This window comes from Quercus robur, chromosome 6, assembly GCF_932294415.1.
Source record: "Quercus robur chromosome 6, dhQueRobu3.1, whole genome shotgun sequence".
Classification (NCBI taxonomy): domain Eukaryota; kingdom Viridiplantae; phylum Streptophyta; class Magnoliopsida; order Fagales; family Fagaceae; genus Quercus; species Quercus robur.
Genome location: NC_065539.1, coordinates 45,953,494 through 45,969,621, shown reverse-complemented (window position 1 = coordinate 45,969,621; position 16,128 = coordinate 45,953,494). Strand labels below are relative to the sequence as shown.

The window sequence follows — 16,128 nt, the reverse complement described above, 5'->3', positions numbered from 1 at the left end:
ATTCTTTCATTCATGACTTCTTATATTCTTCCAATTACATTTTGTACAACTCTTCCTCTCCTCATTTTCACTCTTATTCTCCCCCTCTTCTTTTGGACCCAAGCAATATTCTTCCAACAGTTCTTTCTCTTCCATCTTATTTTTCATATAAATTTTTCATGGAAAATGTTTGGCTCCAAACATATTAATTTGGAGCTATTTTGCTCTAACTTATTATATGACTGTTAAAGAGACCATTCATGTGTAGTTTTTGTCACATGCTCTTTTAATATATTATGTGGCTTGTTTAAGTAATACACATAGATAGTCTTATAAATTGTCACATAATAAGTTGAAAAAGGTAACTCCAACCAAGTTTGGAACTAAACTTTTCCCATTTTTCATTACTCTTTTTTGTCCCATTTATATGTCATAAACTCCATTTCTTTAACATTTTAATTGTTTTGGTAGTTTTTTTTAATTGTTTCTAATATTTTATTATTGATCTAATTGTTCCATCACATTTTCTATAAATTTTCTTTTCATTCATCTCATTATGATATGATAACATAAATAGCAACTGTTGGAAATGTCCGATATAAATTTGATAAAATCCAAAAACCAAAAAAATTGATTCAAGAATAGTATTTTCATTTTGACTCTATCAAAACTCACAACATTATGTTCTACTCACCAAAACTACAAAAAGAGAAAGAGATCATTTTTATATTATAATCTATTCCTCGATCTTTTCACTGCATCAGCACCAAAACATATAAACATAATTAGCCTTCAATTTCTTAATTTTTCCAAATTCTTATTCTAATAGTTGAAATTGGTAAACTAACTAAAAAAAAAAAAAAAAAGAATACAAAAAAATGGCATATTTTCAAACTCAAAAATTTAAGCCTTTTGTATTCAAGAAATTTTTTTTTTTTTGATAATGATTAATTTGAAATCTTCCTTTTCATAAAATTAATTCCACAAAGAGAGGGCATGGTTATAGGAACGGAAGTCAGAGCTTTTGTCTAACCCATATTTATGGTAGTGTTGAGGTCCTTGAGGCATTGGTGGTCCTTGATGAGTTGATACCATCAATATAGAAAGAAACACTACATATGGGCAAGTTGGCTATTTATATTTTTTGGGCCTCTTTGGACCAATTTAACTTTTGAGAGGAAGTTACTTACAAGTCTCCAAAGTATAGGATACATACTTTTACTATAAACCCCATTCAAAAAAAAAAAAAAAAAATCCTAGGGGCTGGGAAGGCCATGGCATCACTTGGTCTCTAGATTAGATTCAAATCTTTGATCCTAAATTGTTGTCAACATGTTTTATATCGATGTATATACTACTTTGTTGTTATTATTTTCTTATTTTTACATTTAAATAAATTAGTGGGTAATACAATGTAAAGCCCTCGATATACGAGGGCAAATATAATTAGTTGATTTTATTGAGATCTTAACGTACTTCTTCAACCCGTTCAATGGGGTGGATCCCAAGGTTACGGCTCTTGCAGTCAAATATTTTATATTCTAGATAGTTCGTTTTTATTTGAAACTATTTCTAATTATAAATGTTTACAAGAAAATATCAATTTTAATATAAAAACTTATGAAATAGAGATAAATTTGTTATTTGAATCTCAAATAGGACTTTTTGATAAATTTTTACTCAACATAAAAAATATAGCATAAGATTTTAATGAAATTCTCACACGTCAACAAAATATTCATAAAAAATATATATTTTTATTCACTTATTATATATAATTAAAGATAATAAAATAATATTAACAAACTTCCACATAACATTTTGTCTTTAATTGCATTAAATGGCTCAATATATAAATATATTTGTTAGACTAGTTAATATAGAATTTCAAGTGACTCACTATTATTATGAAGGTTGTGATAATATATATATCTATATATATATATATATATATATATGTAATTTGTAATTAATTTGTGCATAACATGAACATGAACTGATGAACATGCTACCAATTTAAATATGAAAGAAAGAATGAAATTCTGCTTAAATTTATTGCACTAAGCCTCAAACTATATAAAGCTGCCTGCTAGTAGGTGTAACCCCACAAAGTTCGAATCCATGGTGAAGGTGAACTTCATGTCATACAACATGAGAGTTATTATCTCTCTTGACTTGCACAGAGAGCTCTAGCTTCATGATTTATGTCAAAAAAATCGGCTGCAACTTCGCCACACTTATCCTGTAAAATGGTTGAATGGCCAGCATTTCTACTACAAGCCAGTTTCGACTATCGATAGAGCAATACATTGTGATTGAGAAATGGCCTTGAAATTAGTTCTCTTTGTTACCGTAATGGTTGCTGCATTGGCACTTCCAATAGCTAAAGGCACTAATGTTGTGGTTGAGGTCTAGCTGTCTTTTGTGTCTTGTAGTTTAGGTGCAAATGTTACTGCCACCCCACCTTTCCCAAGTAAGTTTGCTCTGAATTTGTTACTGTTAGTCCAATGCACCATGACTACACACATTAGTCTCAGCTAATAAGGTACTTCAATCTCACCATTGTGTTGTTATGTTTACTTCTAGATGCTCAAGTACAACTGCGGTGTGGAGCTGGAAATGTGGTTGCTAGTACAACAACCAATGCCAATGGAGTATTTTCAGTTTCCTTGGATTCTACACAACTTTTTCTCTCACCAACAATACTCTTGAATCTTTGTAATCTAGTGGTTACAACACCCCTCTCCACCTGTAACTCCACGCTTCCTCCTGTGGGAGTCTTGGAATCGCGCATACAGTTCATTAGAAGCAGTGTTTTGGGTCTCCGTATTGTTCTCACTTTTGGGCCAGTTGGGTTCCGTTACAGTTCCTCAACTTGAGGAATAGAAGAGTATTTACATGAATAAGGTCAATTGAACCAATGATATAGTATTTTCCTTTCCAACTCTTTAATAATGTCATGAAGATTGTCGTCCAATTCGTAACTCCTTTCCTAATTAAGGAGTACTCCTGTTACTATATATAATTAATAAAGCCTTTAATGTCCTTCAAATGAATATGGACTTAGTTGTGGATTTCGTTTGACTTGTATATGATAATCAAGGCTATGTTAATTGGCAAAAAACCTTTTTGATGGTGTTCGTTTTGGTATTATTGTACGAAGGAAGTAAAAGTTTAATTTTAAAACTTATTTTAACCAGAAAGAATTATAGCGTTTAGAATATTTGGTAAACTACGGGGTTAAGTGTTGGAATATTTTATACAAATCATAATATTTTATATTTGTTATTATTTTTAACTATTTGTTAAGAGTTGGCTGCCTAGTAAACGTTAGTGGCTAACGTTTTTCTATTATTCAATCTTAATTCATTGCTTTAAACCATCATCTTTAATTGGTTGAGTTTGTACATTTTTTATGTTACCGTTGACATTGATATATTATGATTCAATATAATTACTATTTACTATCCATTTTAAAGATAATTATAACAAAAATAAAGTAAATTTAAAACCCAAATAAACTTGATCTTTATTGTATGTTCCTTCTGCCAATCTAAATATGCAGCCAACATGTCCGATTTTAGATGAGAAAATCAATTTTCTTATGGGCACCATTTTCATGCAAAAAAGAAAACTACCTACATTTTTGCAGAATCAAAATTCGAATCTCATGAAAATAAGATATCCTTCGATATACTATATTTTTGGGTAAAGGAAAAGTGAAAGTTCAATTTTGTGTATAAACACCCTTGAACGTTTAGACCCCCAAATTACAACTTAACCAATTCAAGCATTATGTCAAACAACTAGTGTGCGGAAACTTAACATAAGCTATAATATGGAATTGGTAAAAAATTATCTAAGCCAAATTAAAACACAGTCCACAGCAGATAATAAAAAGGCAAAGATAGAGAAAAAGGAAGATGCAAACACAAAGACAACACGTGATGTGTTATCGAAGAGGAAACCGAAGCCCTCAGCGTAAAACCTCTCCGCCGTTCTCCAAGCGGTAAACAATCCACTAGAAAATACAGTTGGGATACATGGACAGCAATAGACCCTCCAAGCCTAATCTACCCAGTGCACCTAAGCCCTCCAAGCTTCTTGCTCCAACGAGGTTGCGCCGAACCTTTTTCTTTTCTAGCTTCCCGGATTCCGCTACTAGACCGTAGCATCAACCAATGAAGATTGGTTCCTTCCTAACTGCTTCCCAGAAATCCAAACAGCTCTCTCACAGTAATGATAATGGTGAGAACCAGGTTTGGTAAGATGCCACTCAAGGATTTGACAATGGAGAGGAAGAGAGTTGAGGAATTTGAAGAGACTCTAATGTATAGATTGTTGGTGAATCAATCTTGTTTTTCTTTAGGGTTTCTCTCTCAAAATTCTCTCTGGAAGCTCTCTTACAATCGTGGGTAAAAGGGGTATTTATACTGGAGTGGGAGAGGAATGTGAAACGTCAGGATTTACAAAACAGGGGTGGCTCGCGGCTTGACTAAGTCGCGAGATCCAGTCGCGAGATAACCGTATGGCCAATTGTCCTGTTTTGTCCTGTAGTGCTCCAGCTAGCATGACTGTTCACCTTCCGACATGCTTGGCACGTGTGCTGCGTTTGGCGGCTTATAGCCGCGAGTCACCCTCGAGGCCAAGCCGCGAGTCTCTGTTTTCTTGCACACTCTTGAGCAAACTTCACTCTATCTCACTCACTACCCTTACATCAAACCCACCTAAATACAGGGTTACTAAATGCTGAATTATAAGCAAATTTGGCACGGAATAAAGCCAATTAGATGGTTGAATAAATTCAACCTTACAAAAAGTACTATTGAGAGATTCCTATTCTACAAGCGGTGGGGGCTTGTAAGGATAATCAGCAAGGTGGCTGAGTTGTTGTATCCCAAGGGCGGCACGCACAATGTTATTAGTTTGCTACACCAGAAATAGGAATGTCAATGGGTTGTGTTTCTTTATACCCAAACCCACTCTGCGGGCTAGTACTCTTTACTTGAACTCGACACGTTTAATAAACGAGTTTTTTATTTTTTTAGGCCCCAAACCCGCCCTGTCTAACCAGGTTAGATTTGGGTAGAAACCGCGGCCCAATGATGGAATTGAAGCCTATACCATGGCCCAAGCAAAAAAAAAAAAAAAAAAAAAATCATATTTTCTCATATTCAAATCTGAGCAGCAAGCACGATTTTTCGATGGAGGAGTCACAGATTGGCAAAAGCTTGAACAAATAATCGCTAAAAAAAGAAAAGAAAATATCTAAAAAATAGTGATGAAAATTAATGCATGTGTTGAAAATAGAAAGTATAAGTGGTGTTTGGAGAAAAGGAAAATGTGAAAGAAAAGAATGGTGGAGGGCCGGCGGTGAGTTCGAGCGATAGCTGGCAGTGACAGTGCTTGAGGGTAAGTGAGACTGAGTTACAGTAGTAGAGGAAAGTGAGGGAAATGGGATGGGGCGGTTGTGTGAAGTGAGGGGGTGAGGGTAGGGTTTATAAGTTTTATATATATATATATATATATGGTTTTTTGGTAATTTTAGTTTTAAAGGAGTCGGGGTCAAGGTCGGGCCTGAGTTTAGGGTGGGTTTAACTAAAACCTAGACCTGTTTCGGGTTTTATTTAAAAAATTCAAACCCGACCTTATTGATTTACAGGCCGGGTAAAACCTGTCCCCTTAGGGTCGGGTCGGGTCGGGCCAGATACCTGCAGATCGAGTACTTTTTGCCATACCTAACCAAAAACCCCATAGACGATGTGTATCGTCTAAAGACAGTGACATGGTTCATACCTCAACTCTACCATTGTTTTGTTATGTTTACTTCTAGATGCTCTAGTACAACTGCAATGTGGAGCTGGAAATGTGGCTGCTAGTGCAACAACCAATAACGCCAGAATATTTTAAATTCCCTTGAATCCTCTACAAGTTCTTCCCCAAACACTATTAAGTAATTGCAATCTAGTGGTTAACACTCCCCTCTCTAGCTGTATGGCCAATCTTCCTTCTCTGGAAAGCTTGGCCTCGCCCTTACAGTACGACGAAAACATTGTTCTTGGGAGATATTTTTTAATTGGTACTCGAGCAAGTGAAGGAGGAATACAAGTTTCCTCACTGAACCCTGTTTTTTCTAAGATTTTGATCTGGAAAGCAATGCTATTAGGATCCATGTTATTAAGAAAGACAGCCTTTAGGAACATTGACTTGGGTAGCCTATAAGAGTTGGGTGGTTTGTAGTAAGCAAAGTCTAGTAAATTAATGGGTACTTCTCTTCTGTATATAAGATATAGGACAACTAGTCCTGCAACTACTACCATCACAAAATGGTGTAGGGTGTTCCAGATAATTAGATCATGGAGGCTAGGAATGATGAGTCTTAGGGTCATTGTTGCCATGGATGGAGGTATAGATTTGTTTTTGGTCTTGACAGAATTGAATTAATTTAAGTTTGTTTGGCATGCATTGCGTTGCATTGATTGGCATATGGGTTTTAAGGTTGAGGAGGTATGGGGTACGAATATTGGAGATAGAGCATTACACATGAGGAGAAAGAAAAAGGCCAGAGGGAAATTGAAAGAGAGGAATATGTATAGGACATTGAACATCCTTTTGGTGCTTGTTTCAGGTATCAAGTTGTGCACGCAATGGTCAATTTCTTTCCTAATGCGGTTTCTTTGCTAAATGAGGGAGCCCAAATTATCTTAACAAACACTCATCCCTATTCCATTTTTGTGCAAATGTGTGACAATTATTAGTGATCACAAATAATCTATGAGTTGAGTTTATATATCTTTATGGTTTCGTTAATATGTGGGCACATGTATATATATGCTTATGGATGTATATATATGCTTATGGGCTGAATTTGGAATCATGTTGTAATGAAATGGTCTCTTAATTTAACTACTTTCATTTGGGCCTGGAGCGAGCACTACTAGAAATTCTCAAAGGCCTGTGCCAAATTAAGGCCTAAAAGGGAGGGGTTGGTTTAGTTTGGGGCATTTTAAATCTAAACCAACCTCGTTCGATTAAAAAATTGCCAATCCCAACCAATCAATTATCATGAAAATAACCAGACCAAACCAACCCATAGGTGATTCGTTTGAGTTAACTGAGCTAGGCTTTTTAGTCCTAGCCATTGGTTCATTTATCTCTTATATTGAAAATTAACTTCCTATGTTTTCCAAAAAAATAAAAAAAATAAACTTCCTATAGTTTTTTTTTATTATTTTTTTTATTTTAAATTCTCAGGTGCATAAAACTAATAACAAGTAACAAGTTTTCTTCCAAATTTCTAATTCACCAAACTAGCAAAATAGGACTTACAAGTACTTACTTTTTCTTCCTCTATCATCATCCATGAACTTTTTGTATGTCATTCATGGAAGGCGATTGCCAAGCCTACAGAACGTCTATGGAACCCGTATGTCCACATCCATGGGAACCCTATGTTACATTATTCTTCTTTGATCTAGCACAATATGTAATATTATTTTTGTAAAGTTGTGATTTCCAACTAACTTGTGTTGGCTTTAATTCCGTGCCAAATTCGATTGTAATTTCTTCAATCATTTTCCCTGTATGTAGGTGGGTTTATTTGTAAGGGATGAGTGTGAGAGATCGGTGAAGAATCAAGCTTCAAAAGATGAATTAGTACAATTAGCGACTAGTTCGCAAGAAGCAACCCGTGAAAAAGCCACGTGTGAAGCACATGATAGGAAGCTGAAAAGTCATGCCAGGCTATCAAGTTCGCGAGTGTTTCGTGAGAAGGGCCATCCCACAAAGTTCCCAAGAAACATTTTGTTTGGAAAAAAGTTAAGTTGCTTTACCAAATTCTTTACCCACAATATAAATACTCTCATTACCCATGGATTGTAATGCGTGATTTTTAGAAAGAAAATCCTAACAAATACACTTGAAAGTTAGAGATTTTTATACCCACAATCATCTACAAATTTTCTTTTGGTTTTCTTCAACTCCTACCTATCCATCTCTAGATCCTTAAGAGGTTGTTAGCCCAAACACTTACCACACCCATTCTGAGTGTTAAGTGAGATTTTGGTGTTGCTAGGAAATATTGGAAGGAGCCATTTAGTGGTGGATGCAATCGAGCTGAATTGCGGGATCCGGAAAGCTAGAGAAGACAAGACTCTGAGAAGTCCGTTGGTAGCATGAGCTTGAAGGGCTCAAGTACATGGGGTAGACTAGGCTTGGAGGGTCTTTTGATATTCGTGTGCTCAACTTTATTCTCTAGTGGATCGATTTTGACTAGGAAGGTCGCGGAGAGGTTTTTCGCTGAGTTCTATGGTTTCCTCTTCGATAACACATCTTTGTGTTATCTTGTGTTTGCATCTCTCTTCCCTACTCTTTAAGCTTTCTTTTTATTGTTGAATATGGCTTAGGTTAGTGTTATCAGTTCATTGCGCTTATTTACTCTTGTTCCGCACTTAGTTTAAGTTAGAGTAAACGTAATTTAGCCGTATTTTTTATTTTGGGGTTTGAACAAACTCTTGTGTTTTAGCATAAATCTGAGCTTTCAATTTTGTAGGGTATTTTTTTTAAAGATAATTTGGATGGGCTTTTGTGGGCTTGCCTTGTGTGATAAATACTGTGTAGACTCTAAGAACACGCATCTTATTCCTACTCCAACTATGAAAGGCACTTTAATAATCGTGCCATATTGCCTTGCACCATCATTAATTTGTTTTAATATCACTAGTTGGGGAGAGAAGACTTTGAGAATACTCTAATTGAAACCTTAATATAACATATAGGATTATACTTAACCCAAAACTTATTATCTCCCCAAAAAATTTCACATAAATTATGATATTCTCAGATTGTGTAGATTGGATTGAATGAGTTTGTGTTGCGTGAGCATATGCAATATTGATCAAAGAAAAAAAACCTTTGACTAAATTAATGGAATTTAAGAGTCTTAAATGATTGTGATCTAGGTTCATATATGGCTATAAATTTTTGAAGTATTAATGGTCAAAGTCACTTCTACCTATAATTCTTTTATTGGGGTCCAAAGTAATAAAGTATTATGTATGTAATTCAACAAGGAAATAAATAAATTGGTTTGGATAATGAAATATTCATTATTATATAAGTTATGAAATTGAGTGTGAATTTGAATGTGTTTGTATATAGGCCGTAATAAATAATATACATATAAAGACGGATTGAGAATTAGGGTAAAAATTATAAATGTGTTTACTTCGTTAAATATTAAATAATACTCTTACTAATCAAGATTACATGTGTTTCCTCGGATTATATTTGTTTTACTTGTTAAATATTGCTCCTTGCGTATTCCATAAGGCCCCTGACAATGACCCATTATGAACCCATAGCCACATGTAAGCAGTTTCACTTATTTACTCTGTGAGTTACTTTTTTTATTTTTTTAAGTTTGTCAAATTCAAAATGAACATGTCCACACTAGCATTGATCTCCTTATGCTGTAGTATTTCATAGCCAATGCAAATATGTGACTGTGTGCATATTCCACAAAGAATGTCCGCAGCAAGAAGCAAATTCATGTGGCTAGAGCATGGGATCATAGCAGAGTTGAAAAAACCAGTTTTATGGCTTTTGGAAGTGGTGGAGTTATCATTGACCACGTAAGAAACCAATTAATTTGATTTGGGTACATCTAGCAATGAGCCTCAAATAGAGTTAGAGCTCCAATATTGCCCCAAAAAGGAAATTAAGGGCAGTACAGAACATGAATTTTTTCAGAGAGTCAAAGATTATAAAAAGAAAAGAAAAAAAGATTGCTAAATCTTTTCAAACAAACCAATCTGAAGGAATCTCCTCCAATCCACTAGCAACTTTTTTTTTTTTTTTTTTTTTTTGTAATATTTGATTTTTCAAATCCATTCCCTTAAGGCCTTCTTCAATTCTTTCATTCATGACTTCTTATATTCTTCCAATTACATTTTTTACAACTCTTCCTCTCCACATTTTCACTCTTATTCTTCCCCTCTCCTTTTTTGTACCCAAGCAATATTCTTCCAACAGTTCTTTCTCTTCCATCTTATTTTTCATATAAATTTTTTCATGGAAAATGTTTGGCTCCAAACATGTTAATTTGGAGTTATTTTGCTCTAACTTATTATGTGATGGTTAATGAGACCATTCATGTGTATTTTTTTTGTCATATGCTCTTTTAATATATTATGTGACTTGTTTAAATAATACGTATAGATAGTTTTATAAATCGTCACATAATAAATTAAAAAAGGTATCTCCAAACAAGTTTGGAACTAAAATTTTCCCATTTTTCATTACTTGTTTTACTCTCATCCCAACCATTTATACATAATAAACTCCATTTCTTTAAAATTTTAAATATTTTGGTAGTTTTTTTAATTGTTTCTAATATTTTATTATTGATCTAATTGTAGCATCACATTTTCAAAAAAAAATTCTTTTTATTCATCTCATTATAATATGATAACATAATAGATAGTAATTGCTGGAAATCTTGGATATAAATTTGATAAAATCCAAAAACTAAAAAAATTGATTCAAGAATAGTATTTTCAATTTGACTCTATCAAAACTCACAACATTATGTTTTACTCACCAACACTACAAAAAGAGAAAGAGATCATTTTTATATTATAATCTATTCCTCATTCTTTCAACTACATCAGCACCAAAACATGCAAATATAATAAGCCTTCACTTTCTTAATTTTTCCAAATTCGTATTCTAATAGTTGAAATTGGTAAATTAACTAAAAAAAAGAATAAATAAAGCATATAAAAAAATGGCATATTTTCCAACTCAAAAATTTAAGCGTTTTGTATTCAAGAAAAAAAAAATCATTAATAACGATTAATTCAAAATCTTCCGTTTCATAAAATTAATTTCGCAAAGAGAGAGCAGGCTTAGAGGAATAGAAGTCAAAGCTTTTGTCCAGCCCATATTGATGGTAGCGTTGAGGTACTGGTGGTCCTAGATGAGTCGATACCTTCAATATAGAAACGCTACATCTGGGCAAGTTGGCTATTTATATTTTTTGGGCCTCTTTGGACCAATTTAACTTTTGAGAGGGAGTTACTTACAAGTCTCCAAAGTATAGACTATATACTTTTACTATAAACCACATTAAAAAGAAAAAAAAAAATCTTTGGGGCTGGGAAGGCCATGGCATCACTTGGTCTCTAGATTAGATTCAAATCTTTGATCCTAAATTTTTGTCAACATGTTTTGTTTCAATGTATATACTACTTTATTGTTATTATTTTCTTATTTTTAAATTTTAATAAATTAGTGGGTAATACAATGTTAAGCCCCCGATATACAAGGGCAAATATAATTAGTCGATTTTATTCAGATATTAACGCACTTCTTCTACCCGTTCAATGGGGTGGATCCCGAGGTTACGGCTCTTGCGATCAAATATTTTATATTCTAGATAGTTCATTTTTATTTGAAAATATTTTTAATTATAAATGTTTACTAGTAAATATCAATTTTAATATAAAAACTTATGAAATAAAGATAAATTTGTTAATTGAATCTCAAATAGGATTTTTTGATAAATTTTTACTCACAACATAAAAAATATAACACAAGATTTTAATGAAATTCTCACATGTCAACAAAAAATTCATAAAAATATATTTTTTTAATCACTTATTATATATAATTAAAGATAATGAAATAATATTAACAAACTTCCACATAACATTTTGTCTTTAATTACATTAAATGGCTCAATATATAAATATATTTGTTATATTAGTTAATTTAGAATTTCAAGTGACTCACTATTATTATGAAGGTTGTGATAATGTGTATATATATATATATATAATTTGTAATTAATTTGTGTATAACATTACTACAAAAAAAATTTCTGTAGCCACGTTTTTAAAACGCGGCTATAGCTCATAAAAACGTGGCTATATGATGATTTGGCCTATATCCACGTTTTTTTAAGCCGCGTTTTCAAAAGTGGCCTAAACCCTGTGACTGTATGCTTGAGGGGTCTATGGCTGCACTTTTTCAAACGCAGCTATAGGCTAGGACCAATGGCTGCGTTTAAAACGTGGCTATTGGATTGGACCAATGGCCACGTTTGAAATGTGGCTATAGGTGAAAGCTATAGCCGCCTTTAAAATGTGGCTATAGGTGACAACTATAGCCGCATTTTTTAAATGTGGCTATAGGATATATTTTTAGCTGGGTTTTTAAACGCAACTATAGCCCCCTTTTTTTTTCTTTTTTCTTTTTTTTCCTAGGCCAGATGGCTTAAGAAGGACCTCCACACCTGTTTTCTACATAAGATAAAATGCAAGAGAGGAGGGCAATTAACTCACGGTGCACTTTAGATAAAATTTGTGGTGAGGACTATAAAATTTGACATGCCAAGTTTCTTAATTCAAGTTTCTTGATTAGTATCTAGTCCATCCTACATGGCAGATGTTAGGCATATATTTTGCTACAATGTAAGGTTGAATTTATTCAACCATCTAATTGGCTTTATTCCGTGCCAAATTTGCTTGTAATTCAGCATTTAGTAACCCTGTATTTAGGTGGGTTTGTTGTAAGGGTAGTGAGTGAGATAGAGTGAAGATTGCTCAAGAGTGTGCAAGAAAACAGAGACTCGCGGCTGGGACTCGCGGGTGACTCGCGGCTACAAGCCGCCAGAAGCAGCACACGTTCCAAGCATGCTGGAAGATGAACAGTCATGCTAGCTGGAGCACTACAGGACAAAACAGGACAACTGGCCATACGGTTAACTCGCGACTGGATCTCGCGACTTAGTCAAGCCGCGAGGTCAAGCCGCGAGCCACCCCTGTTTTGTAAAACCTGACGTTTCACATTCCTCTCCCACTCTAGTATAAATACCCCTTTTACCCACGATTGAAAGAGGGCTTCCAGAGAGAATTTTGAGAGAGAAACCCTAAAGAAAAACCAGATTGTTTCACCCACAATCTATACCTTAGAGTCTCTTCAAATTCCTCAACTCTCTTCCTCTCCATTGTCAAATCCTTGAGAGGCATTATACCAAAACCTGGTTCTCACCATCATCATCACTGTGAGACAGTTGTTTGGATTTCTGGGAAGCAGTTAGGAAGGAACCAATCTTCATTGGTTGATGCTACGGTCTAGTAGCAGAATCCGGGAAGCTAGAAAAGAAAAAGATTCGGCGCAACCTCGTTGGAGCAAGAAGCTTGGAGGGCTTAGGTGCACTGGGTAGATTAGGCTTGGAGGGTCTATTGCTATCCTTGTATCCCAATTGTATTTTCTAGTGGATTGTTTACCGCTTGGAGGGCGGCGAAGAGGTTTTTCGCCGAGGACTTCGGTTTTCTCTTCGATAACACATTGCGTGTTGTCTTTGTGTTTGCATCTTCCTTCCTCTCTATCTTTGCCTTTTTATTATCTGCTGTGGTTTTATTTTGTTATGGCTTAGATAGTCTTTAACCAATTTCGTATTATAGCATGTGTTAAGTTTCCGCACACTAGTTGTTTGACATATTGCTTGTATTAGTTAAGTTGTAATTTGGGGGTCTAAACGTTCAAAGGTGTTTTGTACACGTTTTTGAACTTTCAATTGGTATCAGAGCGGGTACACTTGTTGTGGTTTAAATACCTAAGTGTGATCCTTGACCCCTTGTGTTTATTTGCCATGGATTGTGCTTTGTATGCCTCTTTGCATGATTTGGTTGGTGATGAATGTAACATGCCACGTGTTTGTGAAAATGCCTCTATGAGTGTTAATCCTCATAAGTGTGATGACATGTTATTTGAATCTATGGGTGTTGCTGACAAACTCTTGAAGAAAAATGCTAAGAAGTTTCAAAAGAATTTAAGCAAGTTATTTTGTGAAAAGGATGATTTGATTGCTAAGCTCAATGAATCCAACAAATTGGTTGTGAAATATAAAAAACTTGCTGAAGATTCTCTTGAAAAGCTAAAAGAGTTTGAATGTTTGAATATGAACTTGGATGCTAAACTTGTTTTGTCTAACAAACTTGTTGATGAGTTAAAATGTGGAAATGAATCTCTTAAGATGCATGCCAAGTGTTTGATTGCTGAACCCATTGATAAAATGGATGATAATATGTGTTGCAATCATGTTGTGGTACTCGATCTTGTGCCTAATGTGTATTCTACCTCTAAGGACAAATCGGTGTACGTTCCTCCACATAAAAGAAATCAAAATGTGGAGAGAAAGGCTGTTAAGTCAAAGCCTCTGTTTAGGTCTCAACCTAAGGCTTTGGATGGATCTAAGTTTGTTCCAACTTGCCACCATTGTGGTGTGATTGGTCATATAAGACCTCAATGTCATAAGTTGAAGAGGGAACAAAACCATATTGCTAGATCCCTTCCCAAAAGGCCTAGTGGACCTAAACACATTGTGTGTCACCATTGTGGTGCCTTTGGTCATCTAAGACCTCAATGCTCTAAGTTTCATGCTTTTAAAAGAATCAAAAGAAAAGAAAAACTTGAGCTTCTTGGAAGTTGTGCTAAAAAGGATAAACCGGATTTGAGTGATAATAGCATGTTGTTAAAGAAAGTGTTTAATGCTCTTAACTCCTTGTCTATGTGCATCTCCGATTCTCATTCTTCCAACCCTCGTCTCACTTCTCATGAGACACTCATTCCAAACAATTGTTCTGTTTGGATGAGGATAATGCTCTAAGTTTCATGCTTTTAAAAGAATCAAAAGAAAAGAAAAACTTGAGCTTCTTGGAAGTTGTGCTAAAAAGGATAAACCGGATTTGAGTGATAATAGCATGTTGTTAAAGAAAGTGTTTAATGCTCTTAACTCCTTGTCTATGTGCATCTCCGATTCTCATTCTTCCAACCCTCGTCTCACTTCTCATGAGACACTCATTCCAAACAATTGTTCTGTTTGGATGAGGAAGGGTTCCTATGGTTGAGCTTTTGCTCCTTTGGTCCTTGATCTAATTCTTTCGATTTTTGTAGGACCCTTCATGCATTAGATGCTTCATTGTCATGCATTAGATGCTTCATTGTCATGCATTTGTGCATCATGCATATCTTTATATGCATTGTTTTGTTTTTGTTTTGATCTTACTTTTATGTCTTTGGTTTGTGTGTGTAAAAATCCAAAACCACATAAAAAGTAGAAAATCAAAAAGTTTGATCGACGTTGTTGAGTTTTGTCTCAAAACTTGTTTTGCCTTGTACCTTTGTGCTAATGACTTTGTGCATTTACGAGCGTAACTTGTTCCTATGCACTCTTATCACTGTGGGAGAAATCTTGAAATCTATGTGATTGTTGTAAATAGATCTTTAAACTTGTCATGAATGATTAGTGAATGGTTATGTTGATCTTGAAACTTGCATAGACTTGTGTCTATATATCTTCCCACTCTTTATTTTTGTTTTTGCTAAGAAGAGCTCACCAAATGTAAATCTCCAAATGAAAAGAGATATTGAGCTGCAAAAGCCTGTCGCACATTCTAGTATTCGACTAGGAAAAAGGGTAAGCGACCTTATATTAAAGAGAATGTTTATTCAAAAAGCCAAAGGCTTGTTCATTAAAGTGAAATATCAAATATCACTCTCACAATGAGAGGTGATTGTCTCAAGAGATCAAAATGATCAAATGTTATGGAGTCAAATGTAAAGCTCCAAGATATGTTATCAAGTTTTGTGGGAGGTCATATATACATATTTCTATAATTGAGATGGATCACTTGATCTAGTGCTAATTGTGTATGCCTTGGTTGAATTGATCATTGAAGTTTCACATTAGACTAAGGACTATCTCATTGTTGATATCCACACACAACACACAAGTTTATGTTCAATAAATGCCATATTCATTTGTGTGATTGTACTTGATGAAATGTGTTTTCACATGCTCAATCTTTGTTAATTCAAGCGCAAAAAGATTTTTGAGTGTTTTAGGTGTTTTTGGAAAGTATTTTGTTAAAACAAATCTGAAATTTTTCAAGAAACCCAGTTTTGCCCTGTTTTGGCGACTTAGTCGCGGGTAAGTCAAGTCGCGAGACTCAGTCGCGTCTTCGCGGGTCATTTTTGGCAACTTGTTCGCGAGTGGAAGGTCCAGTCGCGAGGGTTACTCAGAGATTTTGGCGGCTCAGCTCGCGACTCTCTCGCGGGTAGACCTTCTAGTCGCGAAAAACA

The 16,128-nt window shown here is 34.7% G+C and overlaps 1 protein-coding gene across 33 annotated transcripts in view; it reads left to right on the top strand.

Annotated features, from left to right (window-relative positions):
- The window catches only part of LOC126689032 (phylloplanin-like), a 136,321-nt gene that overhangs the window by 20,331 nt on the left and 99,862 nt on the right, over positions 1-16,128 (top strand). For 2 of the 33 annotated variants that reach the window (XM_050384043.1, XM_050384046.1), the window contains exon 3: positions 2,729-2,799. The exons of 22 other annotated variants lie outside the window; for them this stretch is intronic. In XM_050384043.1, coding sequence (XP_050240000.1) covers positions 2,729-2,799 — 71 coding nt within the window. Of the gene's footprint in view, positions 1-2,263; positions 2,389-2,413; positions 2,453-2,728; positions 2,935-16,128 lie in introns of those variants that run through there. 9 more of the 33 variants (XM_050384018.1, XM_050384027.1, XM_050384017.1 and 6 more) reach the window with 7 other exon arrangements.